The sequence below is a fragment of the Tenrec ecaudatus genome, chromosome 16 (genome assembly GCF_050624435.1).
Source record: "Tenrec ecaudatus isolate mTenEca1 chromosome 16, mTenEca1.hap1, whole genome shotgun sequence".
Taxonomy (NCBI): Eukaryota; Metazoa; Chordata; class Mammalia; order Afrosoricida; family Tenrecidae; genus Tenrec; species Tenrec ecaudatus.
The window spans coordinates 8731625-8754380 of record NC_134545.1 but is presented as its reverse complement, the minus strand read 5'-3'; the positions used below and the strand labels follow the sequence as shown (position 1 = coordinate 8754380).

Sequence of the window (22756 nt, the reverse complement as noted above, 5' to 3'; positions counted from 1 at the left end):
GGCATTCAATGCCCCCAGTGCTAACTCGCCACCATGTGTGTATGTGTGTATGTTGCTTTCCTCACGTCGGGTCTCTAGTACCTAGAACCAAGTCAACAGTTATCGTGTGGATTCTGACCCGTGGTTCGTGGCCCTGTGTGGCAGAGGACAACTGCCCCCGAGGGTTTGTTTACCTTCCTGAAGCCGGCTGCTTCATCTTTCTCCTGCAAAGGGGGCGGTGGACTCCAAGGCCTGGCATTGCAGTGAGCGGCCCACCACTTAACCCACTGGGCCTCCAGGACTCCTTGGGTCCAGAGTAGGTCCTCCGCATACACTTTTTAAGTGAATCTTTTGCTTCTCCTGGGCCTAGACTAGCACCTGGCTCTGCAAATGTTTAAGGAGTGGCCAACTTCATGAGTTTGCAAATGAAACGGAACCCCAAGATCTATGAACGTTGGACCCAGCGAAGTGGCTCTCTCCGTTGGCGCCACAAACACAATTCTGAATGATTTCCTCTGATGGCCACCGGTGACATCATCAGACTCAGCTCTTTAAATTTTATTTTTCAGAAGCCAGCTGGTGACCAAGGTCATGCCCAAGGATATTTAGAGAGTTTCAAAAAGGCAACCAAGAGTGACAGAGCAGGGGCTCAGAATACTCATCAGCCAGCTGCCTCTCACCGGCTCCGATAGGTATGTGCCCTCCTGTGATTTGTACTGAAGGCACACCTGTGATGGATCCGGCCAACCACTATGATGCTGACGGCATCGGGCTCCAAACCTGAGAGGTGGGCCCTTTCCAACCTGTCTGTCCGGGTGGTCGTGTGCCCACACATGCCAGCTGCACCAGGACTGGGGCTTTAGGACCCTCTGGGGCCGCCACAGGGCAGTTGAGTCTTCCAGTTAGGTGGGCTCGAAACACTGCCATTCCGCCCCCATTTACTGTCACCTCCAGGCAGTGGCATCTCCCACTGTGCCTCGTGTGCTGAATTTCCTGCATGTGGGTAAGTCAGAGAAGGCGGAGGGCAGTGCAGAGATAGGTGAACCCTGGGCGTGAGTGGCATGTGGCATTGAGTCACCTCTCTGGCCGTGCTTTAAACAAGGCCAGAAGGTAGACAGGTTGCACCCTGTTCTCATGGCTGGGTAGTACCAGGGTGAGACAGGGCTGGTACTGGGCCTCATACACACACATATTCTCACACAGCCCTCTTTGAATCTCAAGCCTCTTAAAAATGAACAAGCATGGTGGACGGGGCCTGGGGTGCGTAGGAATGGGAGCTAAATGCACTGCTGAGCCCTGGACTCGGCCCTTTGTGCACCTTCTGAGGTTGACCACCAGGACAGGACGTTCCCTACAGCTCGGAGTGGAAAAGGAGGTTCAGGGTGGTGAAGGCACTCGCTCAGGTTCGACAAGGTAGTGAGCTGTGTGCTGCAGTCCCCGTTTAATGACCAAGCGCTGGGGATTTTCCAGAAGCTAGTCAGGCCTGCAGGGGAGAGCGGACAAGAGAGCTGGAAGGGCAGCAAATGGGCCCCACCTGAGACTGACCAGCACTGGGCTCTGCCCAGCCCAAGTACTGCAGGTGGTGCCTGGCTTCCGGCGTATTTATTGGCGATTTCGCAGTCACCCTAGCCCCATTCCATGTTTCCCAAGCCATCCTGGTCCCATTCCATGGCATACCAGGGTCGTCCTAGTCCCCCATTGTGGTGTGAGGCATGAAGGGAAGCGCCCACTGAGCAGTGCCTGTCCTCCCAGCCCCGATCTCCACGCCATTCTGGCTGCTGTGTGGTGCGCAGTGGGGCCCCCTGATCTTCGTCCTCCCAGACACGCTAGTTCCCTGGACCACTCTCTCCTCATTTCAAAGCTGCATCCCCCGGGGAGTACGCCTCTGCATTTCGGGAGGTCCGGGCAGCTGCAGGGGCCTGCAGGCGCCTCCAGACGCGACAGGAGGTGTTGCTGGTCCCACCAGGGTCTCTGCTTCTCGGGGGACCCTCGGCTGAGCCTCTCCGCTAGCGCTCCGGGTTCTGCGCGGCAGCGCCCTCTGGGCCACCCGGAAGCGGGGCTCCCCGCGCGCGCGGGGCGGGGCAAGAGGCGGGCCGCAGCGCTACCTGGGCCGCTGGGGAGCTGGGGGTGGGCTCTTGGGGCAGCCCTGGCCCCCGCAGATCCGCACCGCCAGACGCTGGGGAGCTCCGGACTCCAGGCGTAGAGGCTGAGCTGTCACATGGGCGGCGGCGACGGGGCCGCATTTAAGCGGCCGGGGGACGGCGCCCGCCTCCAGCGCGTCCTCGGGCTGGGCTCCCGCCGGGCGCCCCGGTCCCTGCCCGCCGGATACCCCGTGCCACCCCCGCCGGGCCATGCGAGCGCCGGCCCGGCCGCGATGAGCTCGCACATCGCCAAGAGCGAGTCCAAGACCTCGCTGCTGAAGGCGGCGGCGGCGGCGGCGAGCGGGGGCAGCCGGGCTCCCCGCCACGGCCCTGCTCGGGAGCCGGGACCGCCCGGCCGCCGGCTGCACGCCGCCGCTCCGGCCACGCCGCCGCCGCCGCCGGGGGACCCGAGTTCGCGGAGGCCGCTGTGCCGGCCGGCGCCGCGCGAGGAGGGCGTGCGGGGAAGCCGCCGCGGGCTCCCTTCGGCGCGCGGCAGGCCCCGGGAGGCGCAGCCTGCCGTGGCGCCCCGACCTCCGCCGCCGTCGCCGCTGCCGCCGGCCCGCGGGCGGGATGGGGAGGAACGGGGACTGTCCCCTGCGCTCGGCCTCCGGGGCTCTCTGCGAGCCCGGGGCCGCGGGGACTCGGCCCCAGCCGCTGGGTCAGAGGCGGACCCGTTCCTCCACCAGCTGCGTCCCATGCTCAGCTCCGCCTTCGGCCAGGTAAGGGCCGCGCCTCCCAGCCGCGCTCCCTGGAAAGGCGCTCGGGACCCCGCCGCAGCTCGGTGCCCATCGCCCGCCTCCCCTGCCTGCGCTCCCCGCTCACGCTTCGGCTTCCGAAGTCTTGCCCCAGCGCAGACCCGCTACCTGCCCAGCGCTCCGGTTCCCCCGCAGCCTGATTCAGCACCCTGGGCGCTGTCCACTTCGCGCTTCGGGCCTCTTCGGGGGAGGCGCCGCCGCCGCCGGCCTGCGTCGCCGGGGTCAGGATCTGGAATCGCCAACCCTGGAAGCGGGCACCCCTCACCGCTTATCTGGACACTTAGGGGGGCCAAGAAGGGGCGCTCCGAGCAAGCGATGCCAAATCTACTCTTCTCGTGTTTCTGGCCACTACAGCCAGTGAGCAACTTCTGAAAGCAAGGGCTTGGGAGTCCAGAGCGAGGGGCCACACAGACTTGCTTGGGCCAGGGACTGTGGCCATTGCTGGCAGTGGCCTCAGAAGGCTGGGAAAGAAGCTGCGAGCGACGGGAAAGTTAGGAGCGCTCAGAGGAGCCTGGGCAAGGTGATGGGAGAGATGCTGGGTGGGCAGGGCGAAGCCCAGGAACACTGTGGACGCCGAGGAGCTACGGGAAGCGTGTTGCACAGGAATGCCGTTTGGATGACACTTGGGTAGTTTTGCCGTCATGCTAAGAGGCCCCCACAGCCTGAAGACGTGTGCATCCCCGGCTAGAAAGGTCACTAGGAGGTTACCAGCGTCCTCCCCAGGCCTTTCCTCCATCTGTCCCACAGTCAGAATGCAGGTTTACATGTGTTCACGGGGGTGGGAGTAGGTGGGGGGGGGTGCTGCCTGGAGGGAGGCTCTGCAGGAAGGATGCTGCAGCCCTGAGTCCATAATTCAGGCTGAGGCGTTGGTGCAGCAGTGAGCCAGGTCTGCGGCAGCAGCAGGGTGTGATGCAGAGAGCTGGTGGGGTGTTTGCCGGGGCAGCTGGGCTATGTTGCCAGGCTAGAGAGCACTAGTCTAAGGAAGCTGTTTCAGGCTCTGGACTCGTGTGTGTGTGTGTGTGTGTGTGTGTGTGTGTGTGTGTGTGTGTGTGTGTGTGCTGACTGATTTAGATCTGCACACTCCTTTCCAAATGATTACTCTGCAGTGTTTGCAACAGTGGCCGTCTGCTCGGGAGGCGGTGTGTGTGGTGGAGTGCAGGGGAGCCGGGGAGGGGGCCTTGTGAGCTGGAGGCAGTTCTGGGAGCAAGGATCTGGATCCCAAGCTGAGAGTTAGTGTGGGGAGGATAAGTGGAAGGAGCCATTTCTGGCCATGGTGGCTGACATCCCAGCCAGGGTTTGGAATTATCAACCCCCTGCTGAGAGTTCACCTTTCCACCCCAGCCCTGAGGCTCACTAGGGGGATCCTATTCAATTCCATCTGTGTCCCATATATGTGGGCGGAGAGGCCATTCTCAGCAGAGGGCTGAGCTGGAATGAGCAGGCACGAAGCTCTGGCACCAGGAGGGGTGGTATGTGTAGGGTGTGTTGTTGGTGCAAACCTTCCTGGAACCCCCACTTTACCCCACACCTTTGCTAGGCCCTGGGACTCACATGTGGCTGCCACCATAGGCTCCGTGTTGGCAATGTTGGTGAGGACGGTGCAGGCCGGGGCAGCGCTGGGTTCTGGTGTTCACAGGCTCACTCTGAGTTGGTGGCATCAAGTGGCAAGAACAGCAGGAAAACAGCAGAGGCGCCCTGGTGGCACCGTGGTGAAGTACTTGGATATCAAAACCAAGGTTGAGGTTCAAACCCCTTGGGCCCTCCAAGGGAGGAAAATGAGGCCATCTGTTTCCATACAGATTATAGCCTGGGGTAGCTTACGGCTACTCTGTCTAGGGCCACTCCGAGTCTCCATTGACTCTGGGCTGGGTTTGGTTTTGAGAGGGACTAGTGGACAAGACTGCCAGGCTCTCGGCCGGTGTGCAGCATACCACCTGGCAGTTTGGAAGTGTAGGTAAGGGTCCAGCACCACACACATTGCCTCAGCCCTTGGTTCACTCCTAACCACAGCCAGCTCCTGGGGAGCAGGTCCTTTCTCTCCAGCCTTCTTGTGGGTGCTCAAGACTGTGCTCCAGCCCCGTGCTCCGAAATGTCCCCAGGGTCACCTGAGTCAGGAGGCAGGCCCTTGGAAGGTCCCATCAAATATTTACGACCTTCCTCTGGAAGCTCCAGCCTTAGCCTCGGGGACCAATTGATCGCAGGCTCTTTCCTTAAAGCCCCGCTCATTCACAAGGATTTCCTGTGGAGGACATCTGTTTAAACATCAACCACAGCAAACCCGGACTGGGACATTGCTGTCAGCGCAACGGTCCCCGTCGACAGAGCTGAGTCTCTCCGCTGTCCCTGGTCTCAGCATTGAGATTTCCGTCTTTTGAGACGAGGCCGGAACTGAGAGAAAGGAAATGATGTGCTAGAGACAGACACATTCAGATAGCATCTGCCGAGGGCCACACAGAGCCCTGGGGAGGGATATTTCCATCCCTCCCAAGTTCCACTCTGTGACCTTTCGGTCCCCGTGCGTCAAAATCGACTCCGTGGCACACACAACAGCAGCAGCTTAGCCTCATTAAGCCTCTGTGTTTGTGTTTCAGCTACAGAGCAGGGACGAGCAGAGGCCCTCAAGGGTTGGGGGCGATTACAGGGCATATGGAGATGTGTTCGGGGTCTGGCCCCATGCGTGGCTCGGTCGGCTGACACTGCGGTGTGTGTTATTGGCAGGCTGAGTTGAACTCCTTCTCCCTGTTTGTGAGAGAGCCAGGCAGACTCACGGTGACACGGAAGGTGTGCCCGGGGCAGACGCCTCGGGATGAACAAGGATTAGGATTCTCCCAGCGAACTCGCAGAGCTCCTTTTCTGCCTTCAGGGAGGGAGACAGCTGGTGTGGATGCTGAGCCTTGGAATGGCAGTTTGGGACAAGGACAAGGTAGAGCTGCAGGTCCCAGCCCCCATGCCTTCACTTCCTCCCTCTCCGACTTGGGGCCAGGGACTTTCTCTCCGGTCCCACTTTTGCCACCCAGGAATAAGACTGGCAGGACTGCCTGGCAGAGTTCTTGCGATGCTTAGACAAGAGGAAGGCTGCCAGGTGCCAGAGTGGCGGGTGGGGAGGCAATTCAAAGGCAGGCTGGGAGGACGGAGCTGCACTCCCCGGGGCTTTCCCTACCTCTCCCGGTGCCCAGGAAAGGGCATGCCCCTCAGATGGTTGGAGAAAGATGCGGTGGCAGCAGTGAATTCAGAATAGGCCTAGTTTGGAACCAGTCTTGGCTTTGGATTTTAAGGACGTATGTTAAAACAAGGCTTCTGCCCCTGACCCAAAGCTTGGGAAGATGCACCCCTTGTAGAGGAGACAAGTACTAGAATGAATGAATGGATGGATGAATGAATGGCCTGTCCAGCCGCTGAATGACAGAGCTTTTTCAGTTCTTGTGCCTTAGATGGAGGAGAGAGGTCGTGATGATTGAAGTACTAGCTGACCAGTCACAGTGGATGTGTCCCTCCTTCCTCATGCCCCACTCTAGTCTCTCCCCAAGGGCTGGGAGAAGCTCCCCTATGGCCATTCCTCTGGGGCCTGAGGAGGAGAAAGAGGTGACCAGCTCAGGGTTTACCTCGTCACGGGTGGTAGGAGCAGCCTGGCACCAGTTCCGGTGGGAGTTTTCCAGGATGCCCAGGTTTGCCTGCGGTTGATTTTATAAAGCAGAGGAGAACTCAGCCCAGATCCCCACTGACCAACTGAGCAAGTATCTTCTCACCACCTTCTCCACACAGAACCCGATGTTTCAGTACCGAGGTTAGAGCCTTAAGAGTGGGGACGTCCGTCTTGTCCGAAGGTCACACAGTAAGAAAATGGCGAGACTGTGATGAGAACTGTGGTCTGCCTGTCCCCAAACGTACCTGTCCGGGCCCTGCTGGTTTGGTTTGTGGGACTTACAGTGACTATAAGTGGGTCCCCTATTTGTCGGCAGCACCCACCAACTTTTCTCCAAGTGTCTTGGCCCAAGGCTGTCATCCAAGTTCAAAGGCTGGTGGTAGAAATGATCAGGGCCAGAACTGGCCAGCCTCCTAATCAGGGATCATTAGCGACAGGTTTATCCTGCTCATCCCGCTGAGCCTATTATTCCTGTCCAGCACCCAGAGTGTGGCTTTTGGAGGCCCAGGGGCTACTGCTACAGTAATGAAAATGGGGAAGTGCATATGTTGGGGGGGGGGAAGGGTGAGCAGGGGGAAACCCTCCAATCCTAAGGAAGCCCCCTAGACCCTCCTGAATCTTATTTCCTGCCTCCTGCCAAGGTTACCAGCTTGCCCCTTTCACTCAGGCCCACTGGTGTCCCACCAGCCCGTTCCAGTTGGAAACACGGCAGCATTGGGCCTAAGGGCCCCTGGAGTCCTGGGTGCTCTGCATTTCATGCCGATGTCAGCCCCCCTTCCCTGACTGCCCCTTCCACCAAAGCAAGATGGGATGTCTTCAAAGTCTACCGTTTGTCCAGGGGACCTGGATCTGGGCTTCTGTCTCCCATTTCCAAGGACAGAAGCATAACCCAAGGTTGGGAAGCTAGTGCTGTATGCTGGGCTGGCCTGCAGGGGGCAGGAGTCACCAGGCCTGCCTGAGTGGGTACCCAGTGACTGGCTCCTGAACACACACTGACACACATACCGACATACACACACATGACACACACACACACGCTTGCTTCAGGTGGTGCTTTGGGGGCAGTCCAGGCGGGGAAGGACCTTTTCTTTGTGCCAAGACCTTGGCGTGTTTTATCATGTTCTTTCCCAGTGTGGGGGTTTCAGGCACAACACCAGCTCAGTTCATGAAGACACTGAGGCTCAGAGAGAGTTACTTATCAGTCACCAAGTAGCCAGGGAAGGATTCCTCAGTCTGACCAACTCCACGGATGAAGTGGTCAGTCCCCGGCCCTGGAGGCATCTCAGCAGTGGTCAGAATAATCACCCGGCAGAACTAACCAGCATGACACCTCGGTCAAGGGTCCACTTGGACCCCTGACACCAGCATCTTGTGGGGAGCACCCACAGTTCTAGCCTGCCCTCAGCCTGAGTCCATTAGCTGTTACTTTCCTAGCCGGGGGGCTTGCACCTGGGCCCTAATCAAGCTTCCCTCTGCGGTCCCTGGTGAGCACTGTTTTTTCTAAGAGAGGGTCCCCGGAGGGCCACGTTCCTGGATTTTGTCGACCAGACTTCATGATCCCTGCACAGGAAGTCAGAGCCCTCAGCCTTGTGCCGTGGGCCTGGAAGAGGGTGTCTGTGCCAGCTGCTCACCGCTCGCACTGCACTTGCCTGTTCCTGATCCTTAGGCTCCAGGGGCCTCCTCCCTCCAGCTGGAGAGGCCATTGTCCTTTCCAGGGAAACCCCCCTCTGGAGGTTGGACCCAAGGCAGGCGCACTCCCTGACCATACCCAGCAGCAGCAGCAGCAGCAGCAAAAGCTGATCTCCTGCAGGGACCTCTCCCCATCTCTCTGGGGCTCCCACCAAGCTAGCGCCCCTCATAGGAGCTTGGAGGGAATGGCCTGGAGCTGCGGACCCCGCAGGTGGCATCTGTCCAGTGGGGTTGGTTGCTCTCTGGCGCCCCTGCTGGGCAAGGCTGGGTCGCCGAGAGGTGGGTTTACCTGGCTGGGCCTGTAGCCCCAGGACACTGCGACTTCCGGAAACTGAAGAAGATTCCAAACCAAAGCCGGCCCCTGGAGGAACGAGGACGCACGGGCCAGTCACTTAAAGAAGTTCCAGGACGGGACCTCCAAGGTGGCTTTGTGCACCCAGAGACTGGGGCAGGAGCGGATGTCCGCTGGCCGTCACCCCACTGTGCTTCCCACCCACTGCAGCCACTAGAACACAACCAGGCAAGTGTGAAAACTGGAGCGTGAAGTGATGGCGATCAGAGAGCCCCCGGCAATCTCCCTGCTGCCGGAAAGGATGGAGTCTGTCCAGTTCCCTGCTTTCTGGGTGCTGCTGTGTGTTTGTGTGTGCACATGCGTGTGTGCGTGTGTGTGTGTGTGCGTATGCTACCCGGGGCTAGGGCCCCAAACTAGCCAGCTTCCCCTCAGGCTGCTGCCCTAATTCCCAGCCAGCCGCAGCTGCCATGGCGAGCCCAAGCCCCCCTCACTGAGGCAATCTCCCTGCAGATTTGGCAGTGGGCAGAGGAGGGGCTAAGGGAGAGGAGGGGCGAGAGGATTCCGCACTAATCTGCTGTAGATGACCCGTCAGGCTGTCTCTGCCCTCTGCTCACAGCCGCATGCTGGGCCCAGCACTCTCCCTCCACCCTCCATCTCCTTGGGAAAGTAACAACCCCCACCCCACCCCTCAACACACACAATTCCCGGCCGCTGCCGCCACCACCACCACCACCCTCCAAGAAAAGAAAAATCAGAGTGCAGGAGCAGACAGACCAAGTAAGCCAGCACACAGGCTCCACGCCACCCCAAGCCTGGCCTCCCAGCCCACCACGAGCATCCTTCATGGCCCCAGGGACCTGAGAAGGGGCCACCTCAGCTTAGGATGGGCAACTGTGTCAAGTCTCCCCTGAGAGATCTCTCAAGGAAGGTACGTCTCTGAATTCGCAAGCCCTGGGCTGGTGGGGTCAGGGGATCTTGCCTCCGCCGGAGCCCGCCCAGAGCAGCGTCCCTGCTTCTGCCCCTTGGCACCCTTCTGCGACCGTTTCTCGTGTCCCCAAGGGAGCTGAAGCTAGGATCCGGCTGTGCTGAGGAATCCGCATGGGCACAGGCCAGAGCGCGCATCCCTCTGAACTCGGGAGCGTTCAGATGGAGGGCATGTGGGCTTGCAGGTACCAGGGTGGACCTTTGGAGTGGACAGGGCCAGCAGAAGGGGGATTTGTGTCTCTTGTTTGGTTTCAGCCATCTCATAGGAGGGTCTGTAACCCTCTGGGGTGATCTCACCGGCAGCTGTGGGGTTGCACGTGGAGTCTCTGGGAGGGACTAAGCAGCGCCCCCCCCCACCCCCTTCTATGCTGAAGCATCAGAAGGTCAGGCCAGAGGACCTCCACTCAGGCCAGAGGGGCTCTGGGTCCCAGGTTGTTTCCATTGGAAAACTGGATGCCAAGAGATGAGGGGGCCGGGAGGTGCAGCCGTTGACTTCCGTGGTGGACGTACTGCTGGAACAAGAGGTTCACGTTCTTTGGCAAGATTCCGCTTTGGACAGCAAATAGTCCCCCTCCAGGGCGGTCTGTGTGTGCACCTGGGCTTGATCTCCAGGGCTTTCCTCAGTGGCTTCTGCCTCCTGTACCTTTAGGGTCTCAAGAAGGCAGAGTTCACCTCGAGGGCAGTGGCTTTGGTTTTGGATTGATCAGGGCACAGAAGAGACTCAGGGGCCGTGTCGGAAGGGAGGAGGGAGACTAGAGATGCTTCCCCCCCCTCTCCTCCCTCTTCTAGACAAGGAACAGGGCTGCTGGACAAAGAGGCTCAGTGACACCCAGGACCCTCTGGGCAGCTTGTGGGGCTCCTGTTCCCAGCACCATCCTCCCTCCTCAGCCAGGCTGTCAGCTGCTGCGTCTAGGGCATCCCAGGCTGGTCCGCATGCCATCTTCTTCCGATAAGTAAGCTGTCACATCAGCCTCGCCAAATCTTGGCTGCCCCTCGGAACCTTCTGGGCCCCATGCCCATCATCTGTCATCTTCCTGGGGGAGCCTTCAGCCACTGGCACCAAGCAACAGACCCTGATCAGAACTCATCTAGGGGACCCCAGAAAGCTCTCCGGGAGTTCTGTCCAGAGATTGAAGAAGTAAGAGTTGTCCTTCGTCTACCTGTCCTTACACCGGGGGGGCCTCAGAGTTAGGCTGCCGAGGTCTCCCCTAGCCAGCCACGCCACCTTGGCAAGTTAGGTGTTCCCCTTGTGCCTTGTTCCCTTGCCCCTCCAGTGGGCACTCAGGGTGTGTCATTGTCACCAACACCTAGCTGACCTTTTTTTTTTTAAACCCTGGCTTCTTGACAAGGAGCCGGAGAAGAAAAGGAAGCTAGAAGAGGCTTTGTAAGGAGTAAGGTGAAAACGTGGTGTCCTGGTTACACGTTGGGCTGCTAACTGCAAGGCCAGCCGTTCGAAACCACCAGCCACCCTGTGGGAGAAAGACGAGGCTTTCTACTCAGGTGCCGAATCACAGATGGAGGGACTCCACAGGACAGTTCTACCCTGTCCTGAGCGTCGGCATCAACCCGAGGGCAGTGAGTTTGGTTTTATGGAAGGTGAAAGGGTTAACGCCTCCTGCACTCCAGCCCAGGTTTTCACACCAACAACCAAGGTTGTTTTTTGCTGAGTTGCTTGAACTTGTCTACCAGCTACTCCCGGTGGCTGCTGGCTGTGTGATGGAGAAAGGAGCTGGGCTCATTGCTGAGAGCCTTCCTGGGCCCCAGAGCTGGGCCTGGATCCAGGTCTGCATGATGAGAGCCGGGTTGGCTAGTTGGGTTTAACTTTTCCTTGGTGAGAGGCGGCCTCACAATTCCCTCCGCTGTCACCCCCTGCCCCCCGCCCCCATCTGAGCTGCCCCGTTGGGCTCTTCTGGAAGGGCTGCAGTGAGAGGGTGCTTGACACCACCATTTGCTTGGCTAGCTCCTGTTGCTAGAAAGCCGCCGGTCACGAGGCACACTGGCTCCTCCTGTTGCCCTGCCAGTCATGAACCGTCTCCTCGATGCCAGGAGACACTGGCCCAGAGCTGGCCAAGGGGAGACAGCAGCCTTCCAGGGCCACTTGGTGCCAGGCAGTGTTCTGATCCAGAGATGCAGGGTGAGTCCGCCAGCTGCCACAGGCCCACTCTCCACGGAGCAAATGCTTCGCCATCTTTCTCACTTCTTTCCTGATGGACAAGGGTCCCCGCCCCACCCTCCACTTCCGCTGGAGCCAGAAGTAACGGCCCCTCAGCACCTCCTAAGATGCCTCATCCCCGTTGTCATCATCAGCGTGGCTGTCGCTGTCACGGCCATCACCATAGCAACACCATCCCCTCGCTTCTTACCACGCTCTAGGCGCGATGTAGAGCTCTGTGAGTGAGATATTCCTTCCAAGACTCCTATGGGATGACTGGCAGGAAACTGGAGCCCAGAGAGGCAAAGCAACTTGCCCAAGGTCACACAGCCTGTAAGCAGCAGATCCAGAGTTTGTTTGCCCCCAAGACAGTTTGAGTCCGAAGCCAGGACCCTAAGCTGGCTCCCGCAGTTCTGCGCCTCCTCCCTCCTGAGACTCAGCCAGAAACCCAAAGGGCTGAGTCCCGGCAAACCTCTCTGTGCTGGCTTCTGGAGGTTAGGCCACTGTGGACATCCAGCTTCCTAGGACCCTCTCTCCAGGCTTGGTCTCCTTGCTCTAGCTGCAGCCTGTGGCGCAGAGGCATGTGGGTGCAGAGAAAGTTGTGCGTCTTAGTTTTCTTGGGCATCTAACCAGAAGTGGCCCTTGGTCTGTCTGGCACCCCTGTTGGGACATTCCCCAGCACTGAGCTGCCACACTCAGCCTGCGTGAACCTTCGGCTGAGGTTCTCCACCTTGGGGCACAGTTACTCCTCCTTTCAGGAACTGGGTCCCTGAATCTCCCTCCCCAGGCCTGCAAGAGGCTCAGCCATGTGGGATCATGTGTGGGAGCTGTCTGTGTCTGTAGCCCCACAGCTCGGGGAGGCTTCTCCATCTTGCAGGATGGGCTGCCTTAGGGCCTAGGACTTTTTTGGACCTGGAGGAGCTGACTGGAAGTGGGAGGGGCAGATGGAAGGGGAGGGTGTGAGGCTCTGGGGTTCTCAGACAAAGATAGCCCTCACCATTTCCACTATCCTATCCCCCTCCCAAGGCACCGGGCATCCTGTGGAGACCTTGTGGGATAGGCTATGTCTGGACACTGCTGGTGTACCGGGGGCAGGGCGGACTTTTTATAGCTGCATGGGAACCATCAGGGAAAAGAGGAAGCTGGCCAGGAATGGGAGCCCCTCTATATTTGGTCAGGGGGCGGGGGAGGGGGTGAGCAGTCCCAGCCCCCAGAGGTCCAGCCTGCTGTGCTGGGCGGGGAGCCAGGGAGGGCGGGCAGGAGAAGAAGCTGGTAGAGTAGCCAGCTGGTGGAATGGGACCCACAGCTATGTTTGTTTGGTTCCCCGGGGCCTTCACCCAGAGGCCTGGCAGCCCTGGGCCCCAGGTCAGTAGCACTGCCCCTTCTTGGAGGCTCACACTGGCCCACTTCTCACACCAGGTCTACTTCACTTCAGCCAGCTGGGCTCAGAACCTCCCTAGCTCTCACCTCCAGCTGAGTCTATGCTCCTGGGCTGGCTGATTCCCCACCCAGTTTCCAGTGGGACCCAGCTGAGTCAGAGTCAGAAGTTCGTCAGAGCAAAGGGAACTGTGGCAGCATCTTGGGGGAAGGATGTTCTTCCATTAGTCTCTAAGTGAGCACTTCTGATTGGTTAGAACAGAAACTTTCCATTTCCTATTGGCTAAGACCAAAATTTTCCATTTCCTATTGGTTAAAACAGAAGCTTTCCGCTTCCTATTGGCCAGGACACTTCCTATTAGCTAGAGCAAAAGCTCTCCTCTGCCTGCTTCTCTGAGTTTGTGCATGTGCATGAATGTGTGATTTGTGCGCACGTGGGCGTGCGTGTGTGGCGTGTGTGTGTCACACTGTGGGCACCGCACCCAGCTCCCCCAGGATCATTGGTCACATTCAAGGTCAGGAGACTCCAACTGATGGACCAAGCTGAGGCCTGTGGTCACACACACCCTCTGAAGGGGTGCGTCACCCCACCATCTCTCTTTCTCAAGGCTCCTCCTTCGAGCGTCCTCCCAGGACCTGGAACCAGGCTGGGGCCAAGCAGGCCCACCTGGGTGGGGAGGTGACAGCTGCCTCTCTTTTGTGTTTGCTTGGTGCTGGCTGAAGATGCGTCAGGAGGAGAGGACCAGCTACACAGTGGTGCAAACGAGCGAGGAGGGACTAGCCGCCGGTGGCGAGCTCCCGGGGCCACTCCTGATGCTGGCCCAGAACTGTGCCGTCATGCAGAACCTGCTGGGCCCTGCCTGCATTTTCCTGCGCAAGGGCTTCGCCGAGAATAGGCAGCCTGTACATACGTAAGTCGGCCCTCGGAAGCCAGACTCAAGCCCGGCTTTGCAGGGCAGGCGAGAGTGCTGGGAAGAAAAGGGGTTAACGTACTCAGCAGCCTCTGTCCCCCAAGAGATAGACCTCAAACCTCCAACTTGTGAATCTGGCCCCCAAAGTCTCCCACCCATGGCAGCCAGATGCTGGTAAGTCCAGCCAGGTGTACCAACAATGGTTCCTTGGCTGCTCTTGCCATCTGGACTTCCTGCACAGTGTGCCAGAAACTGTGCACGGGGGCTGATGAGTGGACCTCTTTAAGCCTCAGCAACTCTAAGAGGTAGGTGCCGGCACCACCCCCGCTTTACCGGGGAGGAAACTCGGGGAGGAGGGAGCATACTCAAGTTAACAGAGAGGAGATGGCGGAGCCTGGAATCGAACCTGGTACCCTGACTCCACAGCCTCCTCTGCTCCAAGCGAGGGTATCTGTCCACGGTGAAGCTGGAAAGGTGCCGTAGGCAGCAGTGACATCAACCGCTGCTGCTGGCCCCTCAGCCCTGAGTGGCCGCGGCCCATGAGCAAGTGACAGTGAAATGTGCCCTCGTGTGACTGAGGAAGTGACACGTGCCTTTGATTTCACCCTAACTCCCATTTCAGTGGCCAGCAGCCCCCTGGGGTAAACCCTCTGACAGGTAGCCCTGGGAAGGTGACCATGGAGAGGGCACAGAAGCAAACATTTGGAGGGTTAGCATATGCTAACCTTGGCAGTGTCTCCCCTCCCTTGATGCTCACACACAAAGGCCCCCCAGGAGATGGACGCTGGTCCGGCCCATCTCGGGGACAGAAGGTGCAGTGCGCTCTCTAGCTCCGCTCTCCAAGGCACACCACAAGGGCACTTTCACTAGCAGCCCCTGTATTTCCTGTCTGTTCCTGCCTTCAGGGGGTGGCTCTAGGGAAAGGCTTTCCCTCTCTGTGGGCCCTGGGGAAAGGTCCTGGTTTCTTTTGAGCTTCCGCCCTGAGCAACCTCCTCAAGGTTAGGCATCTGCCTCCCCTGTCATCGCTTGCTTCATCTGTTGACCGATCATGTCGATCGTGTATCTTGGAAGCGATTGACGGAACAACCCATCCACTGAGAAGCCTGCCTCAACAATATAACACAGACAATTCATTTAGAGTTTAGGATGGACTCTCTTTTTTTTTTTTGGTGTAGTGGGGAGCCATGAGCAGGACACAATTCCAAGTCCTAGCACAGTCTGGAAGGAGCAGCTTTGGAGCGTTGTCCCCAAGTCTGTGTGCTTCTTCCGTCACTGCATCTTGGGAGAAACACATGTGTTCTGGCATGAGCCTTCCCCCCCTCCACCCCCGCCACCACGCTCCCCTCCCCCATGCCAGCCAGCCCCCATGTCCGAGCACCTTGGTGGGCCTCCCCAGTTCTGCATGTGCACACCCCCGTTGCTCCAGCAGGGAGGCTATGATACAAGGGATCAGTGCCCAGCCAGGCACCCTCACAAAGGGCACCCCTGGGTGGTGCAAATGATGCGCCTGACTGCTAACTCAAGGTCGGTGGTTCAAATCCACCCAGTGGCAACCCAGAAGAAAGGCCTGCTCAGCTGCTTCTGAAAAACCCGCCCCAGAACACCCTGTGGAGCACGATCTGCAGTGCACCAGGCTCTGCGGCGAGTGTAGACAGGAAGCCTGTCCGGTGCTGTACTCGGGTCAGCAGCACTATCAAGGGTGCCCTGGGAAAGTGGGGGTGGGTGGAGGCATGCACGGGGCAGGAGAGAGCTTGAAGTCCAGGTAGTTTGTTCTCCATAGCATTCCCCCACTCCCTGGCATGTGCTGCTGGTACAAACCCTGGCAAAGAGCATCCTTCCCACCAGCCAGCTCCACAGCTGACTAGGAGCCCCCTGTGCCATGGCTGTGAGCAGCCTGAGGCCCTGGGGGAGTGCACAAAGGCCCCACCCCAGCTCTCAGTCTCAGTCTCAGCTCTCATAGCTGGAAGCAGAGAGAACCTGGGAGCTGGTGGCCTGCTCATTCTACGCTCCAGCACCTTTCCATGGTCCTCCACTCAGCCCCTGGGAGCTGGGGGTCCCATGAGTTGTATCTAAACGACTTCCAGGTTTACGGGTTCCGGGGTACCTGCTTTGGGCCAGTGTGAGGTGGCTGGGCACCCATCCTGGCCCTGTTGGCTGGAACAATTGGTGGTCTCAGCCGTGAGGCCCCCAGCTCCCAGGCTGTGCTTCTGTCCTGGGCCCTCTGCCGGGACGGATGGAGAGAGCTGGAGCACTGGGGAGAATGAGCCCTGTGGACCTGCTCTGGAGCCAACTAAGCAGGGCCAGGTGGGCGCCGCGTCCAGTCTGTGCCAGTCCCCACACCTGCCTCAGCTGGCCTTGCCTCCCTGAGCCCGCTCTTGGGGGGGGTTCCTGGAGCAGACGGGGGCACCGCTGGGGCTGGTGATAGGCCACAGCCAGAGGTACTGGTGACCCTGAGGGTCCAGGATAAAGATGGCGTCAAATGGGAGCAGGTGGGACCGTGCCCTGCTTCTGCTTCTGGTGACCCGCTCCTCTTCCTCCCTCTGGCTGCCTGCCCAAGACTCTGCGCCCTCTGCCCCCAACCCCTCTCCCCAGTGCATTTGCAAGTCCCTCCTCCCTGCTCTTTCAGCTTCCTGCTCCTATTTCCCACTGACCCGGTTTTGTTTGCAGCTCTGTAGCACCCCACCCCCCCAGCCTCATTCTGGAACTAGGGGCTGGGCATACAGAGGTCTCATGTCCTGGATGCGGGGTCATTGGACATCACCTGTCCAGGGCCCAGGAACCCCCATGCCCATGGGGGGGTCAATACGAGATCACCCCTTTTTTCCTCAGGGTCCTGGTCCAGACACTCCTGAATTGCCATCCCCCCTACCCCACCCACCCCTGCAGTGTCCTCCGCTGCCACTTGGATGCCCCAAAGCTGGACACCATGTGACTTCAAGGCTCTTTGCTGCTGTTAACTGGACACGTTCTTGTCTTTCAGGACAGATCGCTGCGGCCAGAGGAGATCGAAGGTAAAAAAAAGGGCCCAAGTGTCAAGGTGGGCTCAGGCTGGGGAAGGGAGGCAGATGGGAGAGAGACAGAGGCCTCCTGGAAAAAGGGCCCCTGGGGTGGAGCCCCTGGGGGAGTGAGCAGGCCCAGCGGGCGGCGGGGAGGGGCATGGACTGCCTTTGCCCAAGAGGGCCCACTCCCACGCGTGTCGCCCATGTTCCTCCCCCAGAGCTCCGAGAGGCCTTCCGAGAGTTTGACAAGGACAAGGACGGCTACATCAACTGCCGGGACCTGGGGAACTGCATGCGCACCATGGGCTACATGCCCACGGAGATGGAGCTCATCGAGCTGTCCCAGCAGATCAACATGAACCGTGAGCCCCGCCAGGCTGCTGCCACCCTCTCTGAGCCTCACTGCCCTCTCCTGGGAAAGTGGGGGCATGGTCGGGGTAGTACCCCAGGTCATCTAGGTGAAGCAGCCCAGGGCCTGGCCCCCAAGAAGAGCTGGTTAGATGGGTGCCACTACTGTCATGTGCCTTCTCTGTCTTGGGTGAGCTGCCCCATAAGCCAGCCCGAGAGAGAAGACCGGTGTGCCCATCCGCTCTGTGGCCGGTGAAGGAGTGAGAGCCCGGAAGGGCAGGGGCAACCCAGGTGGCACCTTGCTGCCAGCTCGCTTGCGCGGGGGGTGGCTGCAGCTGAACCTGCTTGGGGAGCTCTGGGAGTTCACATCAAGCACTCACCCAGAGACCCCGCCAGGCCCACCTCTCCTGTGGTGTATGTGCCCTGATCCTGGTAGAGGCCGGTGAGCAGGTGGTGGGTGTTAGTGCTCCGGCACTTCTTCCTGCTGAGACAGCCAGGAGCTGAGCTTCCATGTGCACAGTGGTGCAGCCAGGAGGCAATGGTTTTCTGTGTGTGTGTGGTGTGTGTGTGTATGTGTATGTGTGTCTGGGTCCCTCTCTACCTGAAAGCTTTGCCTGCCTGTGACCCAAACATGCCCTTCTCCTAACCATGTCTATTTCTGCCCACTTCCTGACCTGCTCCCTTGTTCACCCCCAGGTCCCTCCACTGAGCGACCTTAGCAAACTACTTGTGTCTGGGTCACCTTTCTGGCCTCAAGGGCCTTTGGTGATGGCCTGAGCCTGGCACCTGAGCAGGTCAAGGAGGGGGTGGCGGTTCCCTCGGTTGCCTAATTGGAGATAAGAAATGGGCAGATGGGTGACCTAGCCCTTTCCTCTGTCCCCAGTGGGTGGCCACGTGGATTTTGATGACTTTGTGGAGCTCATGGGACCTAAGCTCCTGGCAGAGACCGCAGATATGATCGGAGTAAAAGAACTGCGAGATGCTTTCCGAGAGGCAAGTGGTGGGCAATGACGGCCGGGGGGGCAGGCGGTTCGAGTCCTGACCACTTGAAGTCTGAGCCCTGGGTCCCAGGCCACAGGAGGGAGCCTGGATGGAGAAGGGTCTCTAGAGAAGGGGAGCCAACACCAAGACCCTGGAGAAGGAGTTCAGCTCTAGGACCCACCGCTGCCCGTCTGCAACAGTCTGCTTCCTCCTCCTTGCCCGCTCCAGTTCGACACCAATGGGGATGGGGAGATAAGCACCAGTGAGTTGCGAGAAGCCATGAGGAAGCTCCTGGGCCATCAGGTGGGACACCGAGACATAGAGGAAATCATCCGCGACGTGGACCTCAATGGGGATGGACGAGTGGACTTTGAAGGTAGGGGAGGCATGGAATTGGGAGAGCAGCCAGGGCAGTGGTGGCCATCTCTGGAGTCCTCCAACTAGGCACCCATCACACACACACACACCCATCCATCCCTGCCCTGTCAGACACCATCAACACAGCCCTCTGGTCCACCTTCTATTCCTACATCCATCCACCCATCCATTATTCCATATCCACCTCTCCATCTGTTCCCTGGTGCAAATATCTATTGATGCATCGTCCATGCAGATGCATGCTCCATCTGTCCATTCATCCATCCATCCATCCATCCATCCATCCACCCATCCATCCATCCATCTCTAAACAATTGTCCATGAAGCCATGTGGTTCATCCATCCATCCATCCATCCATCGACCCATTCATCCGTCTCTAAACAATTGTCCACATGCAGCCACATGCTCCATCCATCCATCCATCCACCTCTACACAGTCGCCCACGCAGTGTGTGCTTTTCTGACCATTCATGCTGCTAACACTCGCCCATGCATGCATCCATGTACCCACCTGTTCACCTGCTACTGTTCTCTGCTTCCATCCATGCATCTTTATCTTCCACTCAGGCTTCCAGTGGCCTGTCTCTCTGAACAGTCGTTTTCCATGGCCTAACACTCAGCTCCCTCTGATCTGGCCATAGTGCACCTCCTCGGCCATCACAGGTCGGCCCCACTCCTTCAAGCCAGACAGACACTCCTGTGGCTCATGAACCTGCTATGTTCTCCTCTGCCTCCAGGCATGGAATATGCAGTCCCTTTGCCAGGATGCTTTTTGTTATGTTCTTTACCTGGGCTGAGTTCATACCTCCTCTACAACCTGACCGTGGGGCCACTGCCTCCAGGTTCTTCCTTGGACCCCTCGTCTGAATTTCTCTGTCTGGCCTCTCACAGCACCTCAGGTTCAGCCTGACCTTCACACTAGCCCCAAGCTGCTGGTTAGAGGTCGTTTCTGGGAAGAGGACCAGGCTTTGTTGATACGCATCCCTCTCTCAGCTCCTGGCGATGTAGCAACTGTTCAGGAAAGGTTTTGACGAGGGGCAATATTGATCGTTTAATAGATATCATGTAATGTACATAGATTCTGCACCAGTTGTTGTTCTAAGCGGCTTTACACGAGGGTCAGTCAAAAAGTATGGCTACTGGGCTCCGCTACGTTCCCAGGTTCTTTCCCAGCAAGACGTGTTTGAATGTGTAGCCAGTGGGGGGCTGCACCTGTCTGTGTCCCTAGGGGGCCTGCAACGCAAAGGGTCCAATCCAAACAGAGGCTTCCAAGGGGGCTCTGCTGGGCCAGCTGTCCACAGCGGAGGGCTCGGCTCAAAGAGATGCGGCGACTCAAAGGGCTGATCTTGATAGAGCTTCTCCCACCACACAAGCCAATCACAGGGGCTTGTTAGGAAGTTGTAAGAAAATGGGGAACTGGCATGGGTGAGCACAAAAATTCAGGAAAATTGCACCAAGAAATTTGCTTTTGTTTTTTGCGATGGTGACGAGGCCCCTGCTCGTTCTTTGAGGGGAGCGAGGACTGTCCTATGGGAATTGTGTTGGGAACCGGAAGCCTTGATCTTTCCCCTTCAGAAAACTTGTTCCCAAACCTCGACGAACATTGAAAAGGGACACGATTTGCGTGCTGGCTTAAGGATGCCCACAGCACCAGTTTGACCTGGTCTGCATCAAAGAGCACAGGTCCTCAGGGTCAGAGAGGTGGACTGCCTTGAGACTGCCCTGCCTCCAGGCATGTCGTGTGAGAGCCAGCCTCACATCCGGACGGGTCCGACGGGATGACTGTGTAATTGAAGCGAAGAAATTAAGAGACAGACAAAAGTTTTGGGGTGTTCACCTCTGCCACGGCTTCAGGAGCCGGTCTGAGCAGAGAGAGTATTGTATTCTCAGCACCAGCTTATATACTCTCAGGGCATGCCAGCCCCTCTGGTTACAGGGAACCACCTGTATAACAAAGGGAGCTGTACCCTCACCCTAAAGGCCCCAGAGCTCATTAGAAGAGTAACCTAACAGCAGTGCTGGGGGCAGGTAAGGGGGAGTGACCGCCCCCTGAGCAGGGAGAGCAATCACACAAATCTGCTCCTACGGTTAAAGCTGCCGGCCGGATAGGTGCTTGTAAGAGGTAACTTTAAGGCAGCACTATTATGGGAGGCTATGGTGGGGATTCATTTTAATGATGAGAATGTGATCGGGAATCGTCTCTAGCCCACAAGTGTGAAGGCCTCCCTCCACCCAAAATCCTGGCCCGGCAGGCTTCTTAAAATATGAGACTAAAGAATTGGCCCGCCTACACTCTTCCCATCCCTTAGTTTCCCGCAGTGTAGAGACATGGGTGGAGATCATATTGAGAAGCAATGGCTTTACATGTAGATGTCTTTGTTTCAGAAAGGTCTCTATGATTTTCTAGCAAGACTTTGTGACTTGCCCTTGGACACACGAAGGGGCTTTGACAGATGAGGCCATGGAGGCTCAAGAGAGCACCACAGGCCAAAGTGGAGCTGGCCCGTGGGCATCTCAGCGGCCATGCCATACTGGGCCCGAGGCCGGCTGCAGCACGGTGGGGTGCGGGACAGGGGATGGGGTGGAGACTGCCCAGGAATGTGCCTCCTGAGCGAAAGGCAAACACCAGATGAGTGTGCCTAGGATGGGAGCCCTTGCTGGGACCCGTTGGCCTTCAAGGAAGGGGGCCAGGGGCTGAGGCTTCATCACCACCAGGACCTTCTGAAATCCAACAGCTGCCCACCACACCTGACAGTCCTTCCCATCGATTCTTCCAACACAAAGTGCGCACCTACTGGGCGCTGCGGCCCGGTCCCTGCTGGCCTCCAGCAATGGCAATACAGAAGCAAAGGGACCCCCCACCCCCTGTCTGTGCCGTGCTGGGAACCTAGAGCAGACTGGCATAGCTAGGGGCACCATGCCCCGCTGCCTGCTGAGGGGAGAGACTAGGGGGGTGGTTCTGGGTGAGAAACCAGGAGAGGAGGGGCCACAGAAGAAGGGTAGGGGAGTGGCCAGGAAGAAAGCTGAGCCAGGCAGTGTGCTGCCCTTGAGGCAGTGAAGTGGCCTGAGCTAAGGGAGGGCGGAGAGCCCCCCCCACCCTGAGATACTGAGACCCTCGTGCCAGAAGCCTGCACATTCCCTGTGGGGAGTCAGGGAAGCTTCCAGCCCATTGGAAAGTTCAGTGTTGTGCTGTGCAGGCCATGCCCACAGGGGGGCAGGATGGAAGTGGGGGGGCAGCAGGAGTTGGGTGTGGCTGGGGCAGGGGCTGTGGCCCTCGAGGAGGCAGCCCTGGACCCTGACGGCTGCTTGCTTCCCCCACTCCCGTGCTGTCCCCCTCTCAGAGTTTGTCAGGATGATGTCCCGCTAACATGTCAGGGCGCCTCCAGGACTGCCAAGGCCCCCGCTGTGGTGGTGGGGAGAAGAGGACCCGCAGCCGCCTAGAGCCCAGGATGGACTGGCGGATGGACGGTCGGACAGACGGGGCTGCCTGCACGCCGCCGGGGCGGTGCCCACCCCGGACCCCACCCCTCCGCACTGTGAAAGACTCACAACTCCTGCAACTGGAAAGGGGGCGCCCGCCAACGAAGAGGCCACAGTGCCAAGCTGGCCGAGGAGGTCACGCCAGGCGCCAAGTGCCATGTGCCCAGCCGCCGCCGGCTGGGTGGGCCAGCGAGCCCGCCAGCAGACCCCACACAGCATGTCCGCCCGGGGCAAAGCCTCTCGCTGCCCTCCTTAGCTCGGTGCCTGTCCCAGCTCGTCTCAGCCCTGTTCTTTCAGAACCAATAAAAAAAATCTTTCCGCAAGGACGGCGGTCGTGGTGGTGTCTGCTTCTGGGGGGCTTGGTGGGGTGCCTCGCCCGCTTTCCGAGCACCAGATACGGGGCCAGAACTGGAGGAACCGTCTGCACCCAGCATGTCACCAGACATTGGCACTGAGTATCCGGCATGTGCCCAGCCACTGCCAGCCCCATCTCACGGGCCAGAACCTGGTTCCGCAGACCGAAAGGGCAACGGGAGGGGCTGTTAGTTAGTGGGAAGTCCCTCTTCCCCCAAGCAAATCACATGCTCCCCAAAGAGGACGGTGGGTGTGGGGTCAGCGGCCAGCAGGGGTCCACCAGATTTCCTGG

General features: G+C 58.8%; 1 protein-coding gene across 2 annotated transcripts; it reads left to right on the top strand.

The window, feature by feature from the left end:
* The first annotated feature begins 2197 nt into the window (after positions 1-2197).
* On the top strand, positions 2198-22388 carry CABP1 (calcium binding protein 1). 2 transcript variants are annotated; one of them, XM_075534360.1, is made up of 7 exons: positions 9383-9427; positions 13736-13915; positions 16904-16934; positions 17141-17284; positions 18154-18263; positions 18480-18627; positions 21972-22388. In XM_075534360.1, exons 1-7 carry the CDS (start codon positions 9383-9385, stop codon positions 21995-21997), a joined length of 684 nt encoding a protein of 227 aa, XP_075390475.1. In that variant the 3' UTR covers positions 21998-22388. The 2 variants fall into 2 exon arrangements, with proteins under 2 accessions (XP_075390474.1, XP_075390475.1); XM_075534359.1 differs by lacking the exons at positions 9383-9427; positions 13736-13915 and adding an exon at positions 2198-2839.
* Positions 22389-22756: the final 368 nt, after the last annotated feature.

Coding starts and splice junctions, on each gene's coding strand:
- CABP1 (XM_075534359.1), top strand. CDS start 2,198: ATGGGCGGCGGCGACGGGGCCGCATTTAAGCGGCCGGGGGACGGCGCC. Junction 16,935..17,140: donor GCGGCCAGAGGAGATCGAAG/GTAAAAAAAAGG, acceptor TTCCTCCCCCAG/AGCTCCGAGAGGCCTTCCGA. Junction 17,285..18,153: donor CCAGCAGATCAACATGAACC/GTGAGCCCCGCC, acceptor CTCTGTCCCCAG/TGGGTGGCCACGTGGATTTT.